The sequence below is a fragment of the Balaenoptera ricei genome, chromosome 6, assembly GCF_028023285.1.
Source record: "Balaenoptera ricei isolate mBalRic1 chromosome 6, mBalRic1.hap2, whole genome shotgun sequence".
In the NCBI taxonomy this organism is placed as follows: Eukaryota; Metazoa; Chordata; class Mammalia; order Artiodactyla; family Balaenopteridae; genus Balaenoptera; species Balaenoptera ricei.
In genome coordinates, this window is record NC_082644.1 from 103,335,961 (window position 1) to 103,350,454 (window position 14,494).

Below are 14,494 nucleotides of genomic sequence, written 5' to 3' on the forward strand. Positions count from 1 at the left end.
TGAGGATGAAATAAGAAAATGTGTATAGAGTGCTTAGCACAGTGAAAAGTGGAGGGAACGGAGTCCTTCAGGTCTCCGAAGGAGGGAGGGCAACATGAGAATAAAGTAACACGCTGACTGGGCACTACGGAGTCCAGCGTGCCCGGAGTGGAGAGAGCTGGACCTCAGGGAAGGCAGGAAGAGGTCGCGGGGGCCGGTCACCCAAAGCTGCGGACGGAGTTTGCTGTTTGTCCCAAAGGCAATAGTGAGCTGCTGAGAGGTTTGAAACAGAGGGGCCCTGCGGAAGATCTCCCGGGAAGGGTGGGTTTGGGCGGACATCCCGTGTGTTGCGGAGCCCCGTGCGGAGGCTGTGGAGGGTGCTGCTAGTGATGGAGAGGAGAGCACAGTCTCGGGGCCCAGCGGGAGGAATCTGGGTGGGGCAGGGGGAGGACTGGAGGCCGCGCTGTAGCCCCACATCTGCAAGCTCAGCTAGACGCCCTTTTGAACAATGGACTGACCAAGGGTGGGTGAAAGGTCATTCCAGGCAGAGGGAACAGAGTGAGCAAGGCTTGGGAGCCAGAAGGCTTCTGAGCAGGGGAGGCCGCCCCGGGTCTTAGGTAGATGCTGGGAGAAGAGGCAGATGGATGGGCGGGAGTGCACCGGACATGGGGTGCGGGGAGAGCTACAGGCACCAGGACCCTCAGCGAGGGGTGGGTGAGGGCATGGGCTGCGGAGTCCCGGATTCTACGGGTTCTCTCCCTCACCTGCCCCTCCAGACTGCATTATTGAGCCTTAGACCCCAAAGAGGGCCCAGGCTGGCTTCTCCCAACTGTCTGTGTGTCTGTCTATCTTCCAGGGCCCTCAGGGACCCCAGGGGCCAATTGGCCCTCCGGGAGAGATGGGACCCAAGGTGAGTGCGGAGGACCCTTGTTCGTCCCGTGGTGCTGCTGGGGAGGTATCAGCCCCTCCCGGCCCTCCTCCTCCGGGGTCCCTGTCCTGTGTACTGCAGAGACTGATGGGGAGAGGCCCTGGCAGAGAGGGTAGATCCACCATGGTGCCATAGGGTGAGGGGCTGGGCTCCCAATCCCAGGGGCAGCGGGTGGGATGCAGCTGTGCCAGGACTGTCACGGGGGTTGGCAGTGCCTCTTTTTCGGCACCATGGAGAGCAGCAATGCCCCCTGCCCTGACCCTGCTGGGACTTCACCCCGACACAGAGGTTTGACTGCAGAACTAGTCCTCTTAAGGTCATGCAGCAAGGAGCTTGGAAGGGGCCTCAGATGCCCATGCCTTACCCAGAGGAGAAAACTGAGCCCCAGGGTTTATGCGGGGGCTGCAGCCATGCCCGTGGTGATAACTGAGGATCCCTCCCGCCCTTGTCATCCTGGCCCAGCTGCAGAGAGAAGGGCTGGAATCCCTCGGCCCTGAATGCAGCATCCGTTGGCTTCCTCCTCTGTTGTTATGTGAATCATGAAATTTTCCTCCCCATGCTTGCCAATGGGCTCCTACTGAGTAAACCACACTCGTGGGGAGGGAGGGGCTCCAGCAGTCTCTGGCCAGCCCCGGCGCTCAGCAGCCCGAGCCCAATCATCCCCATCTGCCTGGTCCCAACTCTAAGCTCCCAGAAGGCTGCAGCCTCCCAGCTCTGTGTCTCTCATGCTGAGTGACCTCGCACACGTCCCTTGCCGTCTCTGAGCCTGCCTCAGTTATCTCCTCCCTTTCAACCAGGGGCCAGCCCTTGCTCTAGGAAGGACCAATGGCATTTTCTTGCAGGGGCCACCAGGTGCAGTGGGAGAACCAGGCCTTCCTGGGGAAGCTGGAATGAAGGTAAGGTGGGATGAAAGAAGAGAAAAATGGCTTGTTGAAACCAACTCCCAGCTGGCGGCCCCATCGTCTCCATGGAAGAGAAACAGGCCTTTCTTGTGCCCGGGATAATGGGTTCTCTGTGCTCCCGGCTGGGGAGCAGGGCCTGGCCATGGCCACAGCGGATGGCCCAGCCAGCCCGGAGCCCCCATCCCTGCCCCCTGTCTGGCAGTGTTTTCTCTGGCACCTGCCCCACGCTGGGACGGCCATACCTCCTGGCCTCCTGCGATACCATCTGCATTTCAGCACTGGTGCCCCTCATTACCTGCAGGGAAACAGGAGCCCATTGATCCCTGGGCTCTGGGGAGAGCCCCCTCCCCGCGCTGCTGTTGGAAGAGGACCTGCTCCCTATGCAGGCCCCGGAGGCCTGGGACTGTCAGTCTTGACTTAGTTCCAGAATCCTTTGCTTGAATAATGCAGGAAACCAGCCCATATATAAAACAGGTAGTAATGGGGATGGTTCTGGCTGTGGCAGGGCTGGGGGCTCGGAGCTCCGCCTCCTCGTTGTGCCCTCAGACGCCAGCAGGGAGAGAGTGTAGCTTGGAAATCCCCACATGAGAAAGACCCTTCTGGGGTCTTTTGGAGGAGCCGGGTGACATTTATTCTGGTTCATTTAGGGCCTCTTCCTTCTTTGGGTTTCTCTGCAAGGTTCTCAGGGAGGGAGAGAAAAGAAGGTGGTCAGCCTCAGAGTTGCCATCTCTGCATCCGATATTCCCTGGAGCCAAACTACCCAGGTTTGGATCCTGAATCTGTCACTTACTAGCCTCATGAGCTTGGGCTGGTTACTTAACCTGCGGTCCCTCAGTCTCTTCCTTCGTAAAAGAAGATATCTCTCCTGGCAGGGTTGTTGTGACAGTTAAATGTGTAACATGAAAAGGCACTTAGAACAGCACTATGTAAGTGTGAGCTGAGCCGGTGGTGGTGGTGATGCCGGTGATCGTGATTCTGACCTGTCCAGGGCTTATTGGGAACAGGGGCTCTGGTTGGCATTTTACAATTTCTCTCTGGTCCTGGGGAGAAAGAGCTTCCTCGGCTCCACCCACCCCCCTCCTCCCACGTCAGAACCGGTGAGAACAAGAAGGTGAGGGCTGGGGCTGGTCCTACCCCCCCACCCATGGACTTGTGTTTGGCTTCTCCTAGGGTGACCTTGGGCCTCTGGGCACCCCTGGGGAGCCGGGCCTCATTGGGCAGCGGGTAAGTCAAAGCAAATTCATTCTCCCTGGAAAGCCCCACCCCTCCCTGGCTGTCTGGAGCGGGGAAGGGTTTTACTCAGCTTCCCTGAGCCTCAGTTTCCTCAGCTGCAGAAACAGACTGTGAGTCTCTGCAGCCTCATCCAGTCTCCCTTGGCGGGCCGGCATTTCCACAGTGCAGAGGCGCTCCTCAGAGAAAAGCATTCTGTGGTCAAAATGCTTGAGATTCTGCGTGCTCGGTGTTCCCCCTTACACATTAGCAGTAGCATTTTCAAGGCTCTGAGAAGGCCTGCAACCAAGAAATTGGGGCTTGGGGAGGGTTAATCCAGAGTCTCCAAACTTATTTGACCTCCAGGTGCTTTTATTGAAAAACACCTGTTACCATCCCTAAAACTGTTCCATGGAAGGTTATCTGAAAGGTTATCTTCCCCTTTACCAAAAGAAACCCACAGAGTTTGGCTTCCTCTGAGAAGGTCTGGGATGCCTCCGTGTCCACCTGTCTATGCTCTGTGCCTGATTTATAAGATCCCTGTCTGAATGGAGACCCCAGGGTGCTGTGAGAGATACAGAGCAGGCATCCTCTAGCATCTTTCGGATGCGGAAGGTGCGGCCCAGGAGTGAGGGGGAGTTAGTGTGGGGGGCTTGGCTCATGGAGACACCAGGACCCCAATCCGACTTCTCATTTTTCCCTTTTTCCAATGCCTCATGTTACTCCCTGCCCGAAGTTAACAGAGGTTCCTCAAATTGAGTTAAGACATAGAATGAGAGGAGAGGGCCACAGGGCAAGAGAGGATGAGCATGGAGCTTGAAGTATTCAGATGGCAATCTTGTCTGTCAGTGAAGATTGAGCAGTATAGTTTCTTGGAGTGCCATGATAAGAAGGATCCTGAGGCTCCTTCTGGGCTCACTAGGAAAGAGAATGACGTGCACTCACTTGATGCCCACTGTGTGCCAGGCACTTCACAGCAGTGAGTAACAGAAGGCCCTGTCCTCATGGAGCCACATTCTAGTAGATAGATTAGTGATGTCTGCCATGGGCACAAGAGGGGTGGAATCTACACACCTGTCCTCCCATCTTTGCCATTCCTGCATCCGATGACTTCTGAGGCCCCTTCCAGCTCAGATGCTGAACAGCTATGAAAAAGCAGAGAGAGACACAAACTTAACTTGACAGCCATTTAGATAACTGAGGCATCCAGGGGCATCTTTGGAGCTAGGAAGGCAAGCAGGGAACCTGGCTGAAGGTCAGATGGGATTCAGGGTCTTGGTATCATTCCCAAACTTGCTGGCAAGAAAGTGTGAGGGATGGCCTCACTTTCCTCATCTGAGAAATGAGATTCCACCAAAGCACTCCATGAGGGCTCACTCCAAATTCCAGGAAGAATGTATCTAATGGCTACTATTTGTGGGATGCTTATACTGTGTCTCATAGAAACCCTTAAAGGAAGTGTATCAGCCCCATTTTCAGAGGAGAAAACAGACACCCATGGGGGCTAAGGAGTTTGCTTGTGGCCAGACTACCAGTGAATGGGAAGCCCGGTGGAGGCATCGAGATCTGTCTGGCGTCAAAGCCTTTTCAGCCAGTAGGCTGCTCTACCTCCCCATTCCAACCAGCCCACCTAGACACAGGACCAGCACCTTCTAACTCGTGCAGCCCCTACCTCACCCCACCCTGCACACAGAACAGGCTGTGGCTTGTGGGTCAGCTCCACTGTTTACTGGCTGTGCCAGGCATTGCAGGCCCCTACTACCTGGAGATCAGGGGTTGGGGTCTAGTCCCAGGGAGAAGGAAGAAGTAAAACACACTGGGACCCCCTCCCCAGTAATGTCTCCTCATCTTTCCCCACTACCCTTTCCAGGGAGAGCCAGGCCTCGAGGGTGACAGTGGCCCTGCAGGGCCCGACGGGCTGAAGGTAAGCGTCCTTCTGGTGCAGAGTCTGGGGGGAGAGAATGTTCTGGAACTGCCTTCTCCCTCTGCCCCCACTGTCCTCCCATCCAAGACCTAAGTTTTCCCCCAGAAGCACCGTGTTCCCATAAGCTCTGAGGTCAGCCCTCCTGCTCCCAGGGAGAGCAGGATGGGTGGGGGTGAGCCCTATACAGCACCCGCCCTCTACCCTGCTCGGGCAGGACCAGGGACCAGCCCCACCTTCCACTCCTCACTGCCACCCTTCTCCTTGAAACTGCAGCTTCTCTTGGCTCAGAGTGGTACCTGAAGCCCTGCTCTGTGCCAGGCCCAGAGCCAGCAGCTTTGATATCTGTTATCTTCCAAACATCCTAAAAGATCAGGAGAACAATAATCACCACCCATGACCCATAGCCACTATTTACGGAGAAGAAGTCACATAGGTATCAGGGACTGTGCTAAGCCCTATGTATGTATCATCTCAATTAGTGCTACGGGGTAAAATTTGTCTTTGGATGAGGAAACGGAGACTCAGAGAGGTTAAGCCGCTTGTCCAAGGACACACTGTTAGTAATTGGCGCAGGCAAGACCCAAGCCTCGGCTACCTCTCTGCACCATACGCCCATTCTAAAGGTGAAGAAACTGAGGCTCAGGCTGAGGTGTATTCATCTACAGTCTAGGGCTATGAGTGGAAAATCCAAAATTCAAACCCAGGGCTCACTGACACCAAAGCATGTGGGCCTGACTCAGCCCTGCTACATTCCTTAGACTCATCTGTCAGCCACAGATGCTGGGCCTTAAGGAGGCGCCAGGGCTCCCCTGAACCCCAGGGCAGGTTCACTCTCTGACTTACCAGCCCTGCCTCCAGCCCTGGCCTAGTCCTAGACCATTAGGTGGGTTTTCCCCAAGGCTGACCTGTCAGCTGCCCAGCTCAGGATCCCAAGTGCCACATCGCAGCATTCCCTTTGTCACCCATTGACTCTCCATGTGACCTCAGATAAGCACCCCTCTTATCTGAGCCTCTATTGCCCCATCCCCAGACCTCCACCCGCATGATTGCCCTGGGTCCGGGGCTTCCCCACCTCCCAGGATGCCTCTGTGACAAGCCCCTGGCTGGCTTCCCATCAGCCTGTGTTTTGCTTGCAAGGTCGAGAGCGCCCCCTGTCTGCCATCTGTCTACCTTCTCTCACCTCCAGCCCTGCTGTATCCCAGGGTATAACTGGGTCTGGCTCCGGAGACCCAGAGCACTTGATGGCTTCTCCACACCCTTTGCCAGATGTCTGCATGAATCGTGATGATGCTGACGAACATTCTGGCTAAAATGCTTTGTGTACTCACCATACTTGCATCACCTGCCTTAAGAGCTTTACATGAATTAACCCATTTAATCCTCCCAGTAATCCTCTGAGCTGGATTCATTACCATCCCCACTTGACAGATGAGGAAACCGAGGCACAATGCGGGGACCTCCTTCACTTCTGGGCAACCACCTTTCTTCTCCTTGGAATCTTTGCTGAGGTGGGATGGGAGGGGGGCGTCTTCCAGACTTGGGTGTCTCACACAGTCTTTCCTGCTCACTTGTCATGGCTCCTCGGCCCTGGCTGCTTCCTCTCACTCCCTCCAAAGCCAGTGCTACCCTAGACCTTGGGCAGGAGTAGTCCGGCAGAAGTACGGCATCTTCCCGGGTCCTCGTGTGAATCCAGGAGAGAGTCTGTTTCCTTTATGGTGTTTGTCCAAGCATCACCTTCATGGTGAAAACAACCTCTTGGACATGCACAGCACTTTATAGTTTATGCTGATTATCTCTTTTGAGATAACCAGCTGATGGTGGCAACGGTGGTGGTGATTCCTAGTAACAGGTAATGTTTATCCAGTGCTCGTGCACTAGATGCTATGCTAAGCTATCATTTACGTGGATTATCTCTTTCACTCCCCACAGTAACCCTTTGGTGCTTATTTTGCAAATGAGGAAACTTGCCCAAGTCACACAGCTATTGAGAGGTGGCAGCAAGATTTGAATCCAGGGGTGAGGGAGGTATTGTCCCCTGAGCAGAGAACCTTGGAATTAGAAGGAACCAGAACCCAAGGTCTCACCCATGCTCTGCCATGGACTCACATGTGGTACTGGGAAGTCTATACCTCTCTCTGGGCCTCAGTTTCCCCATCTGCAAGTAGGAGGGTTGAGCTAGGCAACTTGTAAGGCTCCTCTGAGTACTGACAGATGTCCTGGATTCTGGGATTCCCTAGCCCTCCAGCCCACCCCAGCTGTGTGGGAGCCCAGGCTCTGGGGATCTGGGTAGTTCCTGGAGCCAGTGCCCCTGCAGGGCCCAGGCTAGGGCCCCTCACAGAAATCCAGCCCAGCCACCTGGAACAGGCTGCCTGCCTCAGAGCTAGGAGAGCAGGTGGCCAGGTTGACAGGCCAGAAGGGGAATCCTGGAGCCAAGAGAGTCTGCAAGTGGGGCATCAGGGCCAGCCCCGTCTCCCTGCCAGGCTGAGTTTGGAATCTGAGACTCTCCATGCGAAGGGACCTCAGACACCAACCTGTCCGACCCTTTCCTGGTGCCCAGATCTGCTCTGCACTGGCCCATGCCTCAGCTTGGAGCTTCCCTCCCTCATCTGTGTCGTCTCTGGACACCTCTCATTGGGACGTCCTCCTGGACCGGAGCTAGAAGCTACCCCGGCAATCCTGCGCCCCAGCTGCTCACGCCCAGAACCTGGGGCCGCAGCGGGACCAGCCTGCGGGCTGTGCTCTCCGCGGTCCGGTTCCCAGGCTCCAGCTGCTTGCCCTGTGCACCCTGCTCTTTCTCCTGGACACACACCAGTTTATCAGTGTCCCTCATAAAGTGTGGCACCGGAAAACAAAGATGGCAAAGACGCTCTCTGCCTCTCCGAACCTGCTCCCATGCCCACCCCTTCCTCCTACCCGTGGCTTCGTACCCTTCCCTGGGGGCCTCTCTGTACCGTCACAGCTCAGCCACCTGCAGACTGGCCACAAGCCCCAGGGGAGGTGGCCTTGTGATGCGCGCCGCCCCGCTCCTCCCCCACCCACTGCCCCTGCTGCACCCCCTGCTCTGCTCGTGGGGCGGGCCGAGCCCATGCCCATGCCCCATCCTGGCACAGCCTAGCCTGCCAGAGCACGGCCTGGAGTGGCAAGTGCTATGTAAGCGTTCGCTGCCACCCACTCAACAGGGGGAATGTACCGCAGCCAGCGAGAATGTGACCCATGCAGAGAAGACGGGAAAGGGAGCGCGTACTCACAGTAAATAGAGTAAGACATTAAAAAAAAAAAATAGATGGAAACATGCAGTGCAGTTGGATTATGCCTTTAAAGCTAAATTTACTAACTGACTTCACTGCTGCGGAACAGTTGTTCCACTGCTCTGAGCCTGGTATGTAGCAATCGAAACGATTACCTTTTACTTATTATTGTAAACTGTTTTGTGTAAGTGAGGGTTGAAAATGCAACTCAGAAACATGGAAAGAGTTTGTTCCAAGAGGTAGAATCGGGTGAATTTTTTCCTTTATAAAAATTTCCTTCAGCTTCTGGGGACATCGCTGGCGGTCCAGTGGTTAGGACTCCACGCTTCCACCGCAGGGGACGCGGGTTTGATCCCTGGTCGGGGAACTAAGATCCCGCATGCTGCGCAGCGTGGCCGAAAAAGAAAAAAGAAAAGAAAAAAAAATTTTTTTTAATTTCCTTCAGCTTCTTAAGACTCTTGTCCTCCCAATGTGTCTACAGTGTCGGGGAGAAATCGTCCTACTCTCCCAACCTGTTTCTTTGCTGTAAACTCCACGGGGTGGGCGTGGTCAGGGTCCTCTCTTTTCTCTGAGCAGCTCCCTCCATGGCCCAGGCATGGACACTAGAAACTGTCACGTGCTGCGTGCTGTCTCTACCAGGCTGACCCTTTTGGCAGAACCATCAGGGGAATCCAGGGGCAGGTCTGCTGTGGACATCCAAATGGAGCTCTGAGGTCTGGCGCCTCTGATGGACTTGGTGACATTTATTCTCTCTTTCTCTCTCTCCCCTCCTCATGCCTTTCCAACCCAGGGGGACAGGGGTGACCCCGGGCCCGACGGTGAACGTGGCGAGAAGGGCCAGGAGGGACTGAAGGGTGAGGACGGGCCACCCGGCCCCCCTGGCATCACTGGCGTCCGGGTGAGTGTGCACAGCTGTGTGCCAGCACTTGGGGCTCCTGGGTGAGAATAACACTTGGGCCTGTTCAGGCAGTTGGGTGGGAGGTCTTTTGACAGCTGCCGCCAGAGGGTCTTGTGCTGTGATCCTTCCTTCACGTGAGAGTTTCACGGAGAACCAACCTGACTGTGCCCCTCCCCGGCCTAACCTTCCCACGCCTCCCGAGTGCCCACGGGAATAACATCGGCCTCCTTAGCCTGGTTGCCGTGCCCTACACAGACCTGGCCTCTGCTGACCTCGTCCTGCCCACCCCCCACATTCAGCCACACTGAATTTAGCAGGAGAGGCACTGGCCCAATTCTCCATCAGCAACTTGCTGTGTGACCTTTCACTTGCCCTTGCCCTCTCTGGGTCGCACCCTTCGTATGATGAAGGATTTGGAAGAATGTGCACTGAGATCATTTTGAGTACCAGTGTTCCAGGGGCTCTTTCTCAGTGAACTTTTGAGCATCATGACTATGGAATGGGCAGCAACATGTGGCAGAAATAGCCCTGACCCAGAGTCCAAAGGCTGAGTTCTGGCTCGAGCACCCACTGTCAGCATGACTTTGAGCGCATCACTGCCTCTCTCTGAGCCTTGGTTTTTTTCATCTGAAGAGGTGATGAAACTTTGGATAGGAAAGCACTTTATAAAATGCACCAGAAATATAAAAAATGATCTTTATGAATTTGGAGGAGGAAGTGACTGGAAGCTGGTGGTGGCGGTGATGGTGATGGTGGCGATAGTAGTGATGACGGTGGTGATGGATGATGGTGGTGGTATTATTGTTGGTGATGGTGATGGCAGTGGCAGTGGTGTGACAGTGGCTATGGTGATGGGGATGGTGTTGGCGGTGGTGGTAACAGTGTTTATGTCTGTATTTTGCTGTCACTGTCAGTCCTCATACACTGGAACTGGAAAGAGGTTCACTGGGGCCAGACCGAGTTTGTGTCAGGTGACAGAGGTGATGAGAGGCCCGTATTTGAGTCTCTTTGGCATCAGGGCTGCAGAACAAGAATCTCCCACTCTGTGGCCTGGAAACAGTGGAGGATTTAAAAATAGAATTTTATGAGCCATCAAAGCCTTTCCAGAAATACATCTGTATGGATGGGGGCCCAGCAAAGGTCTTCATTCTGGCCGCACAGCCTCACCCCTCTGGGTGCTCCAGCCCTTACTCAGCGTTTCCCTCACCATCGGGGATACTCTCAGCTGGAGAGGAGCTGTCAGACAAGTGCCCAGCCGGCTGCCCGGTCCTGGGGGAGACGTCTGTCTCCCTGGCCCTGTACTGAATTCTTTGTCACTGACTTGCTTCTCCTTCTGACAAGGGATCAGCCATTGCAGTCACCTCATTCCGCTGGTAAATGCCACCAGCTCCTGTAATCATGATTCACAACTGCCCAAACAGGACCAGCCTAGGAAAAGGGGTGTCCCAGAAAGTAAGAATCCACATTTCATTCTACCTAGCTGGGTGACCCGTTGACAGGGTCTTCATCCCCCTGAGCCTGTTTCTTTAGCTCTAACATGGGATAAATAATCCCTTCCTCCCAGCCCTGTGGCCAGAATTGGATGAGATATGAAACGGAGTTCGGACATAGTGTCTGGCCCATCGTTGGGGCCATGATGATTATTTAGTATTTAATTACTGGAGGAGCAAAAGACCTTGAGATTGTCAAGTCCAATGCTGTCTGGTAGAAACAGAATAGGAGTTAATGTGTGTAATTTAAAATTTTCTAATAGTTATATTTTTAAAAAGTAAAAAGAAATAGGCAAAATTAATTTTAATGATATATTTAGCACAATCTATCCAAAATACTAACATATCAACATGTAATCAATATAAAAAATCATTAATAAGCTATTTTGCATCCTTTTTTTTTTTGTAAGTCTTTGAAATCCAGTGTGTAATTTACACTTAGAGCACATCTCAATTCAGATGCTAAATTTTCCTTGGAAATACTTGATCTGTATTTAGATTTCATAAAACATACAATTGAAAATGTAGATTCATATCCCAAGCTGTTCCAAAAATGTTAGAAGTTTTCCAATCATTGAATTACCAGTTTTAAAATTTAAAGTTAATTAAAATTTAATTGATTAAAAATCCAGTTCCTCAGTCACAATAGCCACATTTCAAGTGCCCAGTAGCCATGTGTGGCTAGGGGACACCATATTGGACAGTGCAAGGCTAGTTCAAGACCTTCATATTAGAGGTGGGGAAACTGAGCCACAGAGAAAGGGAGGGACTTGTCCAGGGTCACGTGAAGACTCAAGCACCAGGATGCAGGACTCTCTGTGCTTGGTCCTTCCAAGGCCACTGTTCTCCCTACCCCTCCTCCATCACAATTAGTCAGTACTTCCTCTTAGAGTGCAATGCCTATTCCAAGGTGAGAGTATCACCTCCCTCATCCTATAGCATGTGCCTCTGTTAATGCAGCCAAAGGGATTAAATCAAACCAGCTCTTTAGTGCTTACCAAGAACATAGATATTTTTCCCAGCTCCCTTTGAGGGTTGGGCTTTGAGGGGACTGTCCTCTGCAGGCAGTCTGGATGTCCCTTCAGGTCAGAAACACTGCCTGTGCTACCCACTACATCCCAACCCAGTGGGGCCTGGGGTTAGGACTCTCTTCTCTTGCTCTTGCTCTCTCATCTGTCTTGTACTCCCTCGTGCACACTCACACTCACTCAGCCCCAGTGAACTGAGTTTCCCTGACAACTGTGGAGACGGGCCCCCTGGGGCAGAGCAGGGGAGAGCAACGCTTTGGGATGCCTTTGGGGGAGGGGGCAGAGTGGCCTCTCAGCGGGAGTGGCCTGGGTGCCCCAGTGGGAGAGTAGGGAAGGGTGGCTGACCTTCCTGTCACAAAGAGCCACTTTGAGGAACCCCTCCAGCCTCAACCCCTGAGGGAGGGGACCCTGTCAGTGGGACATGGTCTCGGGGATTGTCAGAAGTGACACACAACATCTCAGAGATAAGGGCAGACCTAGGAAACCTCTCCTGCCTGCCTGTCATCAGTGGGCACCCTGGACACAGAATCAGACAGATCTGCAATTGAATCAGGGCTCTGCCTTGGACCAGCAGGACCCTGGGCAAGTCAATTCACCTTTAGGAACCTAGGCTGTCACCATCTACGGGAGGGGCTCTGAATCGGGCCTGAGGCTCAGGGTGGCTAGGAGGGTGGGACAGTGCCTGGCACATGGAGAGGGCTCCGTGCAGAGAGCTGCTCCCATGGGGACAGCCTGGGCACCAGCAGTAACCATGACAACAGTGATTTATCGAGCACTTACTTATTACGGACCAGGCACCTTGCAAGCATGATACTGTATCACCAGGTTGAATCCTCAGCTCTGTGAGGCAAATACGACCACTGCCCCCACTTTGCAAAGACATAGACCACAGGAGGTGCGGTCACGCTCAAGGTCACATGGGTATTGAGTGCAGAATCAATCTGAACCCAGGCGGTCTGCTTCCAGAGCTAGCGCTCCGATACTCTGTGGATCTGCCTCCGCATTCTCTCATTTCTCATCTTTCTCTCTCTTTCCCTCCTTTTCCTTTCAGGGTCCTGAAGGAAAACCAGGGAAGCAAGGCGAGAAGGGCCGCATGGGAGCCAAGGTAGGATTCCCCCGCCTCCTGCTTGGATCCACCATGTCCCTGCCCTGCAGCCCCCGCCCTTCCCTCCCCTCTGCTGGGGCCTGCTGACAGCCTGTCTCTCCTCCACTGCAGGGTGCCAAGGGCTACCAAGGACAGCTGGGTGAGATGGGCGTCCCTGGAGACCCCGGACCCCCTGGCACCCCAGGCCCTAAAGGGTCCCGGGGCAGCCTGGGACCAACGGTGAGAACTCTCTGGGTGGGTGGGGTAGGGGTCAGGCATGGAGCAGAGGGGGCCAAGGGCAGAGAGGAGAGCATCGCCCGCCTCAGCTCTCAGCTAAACGCCTGTGTCCACTGTCCCAGCCACTTCTTTGGAATCATGGATCCCTTTGGGAACCTACAGAAGCTATAGCCCCTCTCCCTGGAAAAGTACACACAACACAGTATTTCTGGCGATTTGAAGGGGTCTGTGGGTCTTCTGAAGCCCTTTATAACCCCCTATTATCAAGTCCTGCTATTGGGGTGTAGAGAGGGGACCAGACCCTTGGGAGTATTTTTATTGAACAAGGCGTTTTCCCACTGGAAGGAGGTTCATGAGGGTCACGGTGAAGCTGCTGCAGATCCCTGGGTGACTCTGAGGGTGGCCCAGCCCGTTGCTGGCCTGCCCTGAAGGGAGGGTCCCTGAGGGGTTTTACTGCTGCAGGGAGAGGAGGGCCCCAAGAGGAAGCGAGGGAGGGGGCAGGCAAGGGTGATGCGGTGTCTCTGAGCTGCCAGTGCGTGCCAGTTAACAGCCGTGCTGGTTTGTGGCGCTTGTAAGATTCCGTGGTATAAATGCTCCTACGGTGACTGATTTCAAGCTGCCAACGCGATGTTATTGAATGCAGACTTGGGAGGGGATGGGTAAGAGAGCCCCATGATCTGGTATAGTCGGCCCCCGAATCCGCGGGTTCACATCTGCAGAGGGTCCTGGAACTGATCCCCTGCAGATTCTGGATACCCAGGGATGTCTGTGTTTCCGCCACACAGATTCAACAAATGGAAGTAACCTCATGAGCATAGATAACAGTAAAGTATAGTAAAATAACTAGGAAGGGATGAGTTTTGAATATTTGTCATCTTTGTTTTTAATATAATTAATTGATTTATCTGTAAGTTCATGGAATTTAATTTTTCACCATGGTTTTGTTTCTTAATTGGCTCACAAAATCGGGGAAAATTTAGCCGTTGGCTCTCATGAACCACTGGAGCTGGAAGAAGGAAGGGCTGGGCGGGAGGAGGAATGCTCCGGAGAGGAGGGGACGGACGCCACTTGCTCTCCGCCTGACTCTCCGGCCTGGGTTCTGGGCAGAGTGGATGTGCCAGGCTGCTGGGCTGAACTGGGCTGGAGCCTGCGGGAGAGAGTGCCCGCGTTCCTGCCGTGAGAGCGGCGCTCTGTACCAACGTGGGTCTTCTCCTCTCGCAGGGTGCTCCAGGACGGATGGGGGCCCAAGGAGAACCGGGGCTGGCTGGTTACGATGTAAGGAAATGTCACCTCCCCCTCTGCGGAACTCTGTCCTGCAGGCCTGGACTCAGGCCACCTCGGCTGCTGCGCCCACCTCTCCTAGCTGAGGGCTGGCCCTCGGGCCACTGCAGGCAGATTCACGGTCTCCTTCGCCCCAGGGAACACCTGGGCCCACAGACCGGGGTGGGGTCGAGAACCACCTGTGGGCCAGGCAGGGGTGGGGTGGACAGAGGAAGACCCCCCCGCCAATCCCTGGCCTCGCTGGGTCCTTCCTTCCCATGGTGGGTGCCGTGCACACACCTCGTGT

The 14,494-nt window shown here is 54.4% G+C and overlaps 1 protein-coding gene across 10 annotated transcripts in view; it reads left to right on the forward strand.

Moving 5' to 3' along the window:
* The window catches only part of COL27A1 (collagen type XXVII alpha 1 chain), a 186,584-nt gene that overhangs the window by 143,946 nt on the left and 28,144 nt on the right, over positions 1-14,494 (forward strand). For all 10 annotated transcript variants that reach the window (XR_009503756.1, XM_059925413.1, XM_059925421.1 and 7 more), the window contains 8 exons: positions 836-889; positions 1,750-1,803; positions 2,980-3,033; positions 4,889-4,942; positions 8,981-9,088; positions 12,658-12,711; positions 12,823-12,930; positions 14,149-14,202. Coding sequence is in view for 9 of the 10 variants with exons in the window: in XM_059925413.1 (XP_059781396.1) it covers positions 836-889; positions 1,750-1,803; positions 2,980-3,033; positions 4,889-4,942; positions 8,981-9,088; positions 12,658-12,711; positions 12,823-12,930; positions 14,149-14,202 (540 nt within the window). In the remaining variant the exon portion in view is untranslated. The remainder of the gene's footprint in view (positions 1-835; positions 890-1,749; positions 1,804-2,979; positions 3,034-4,888; positions 4,943-8,980; positions 9,089-12,657; positions 12,712-12,822; positions 12,931-14,148; positions 14,203-14,494) is intronic.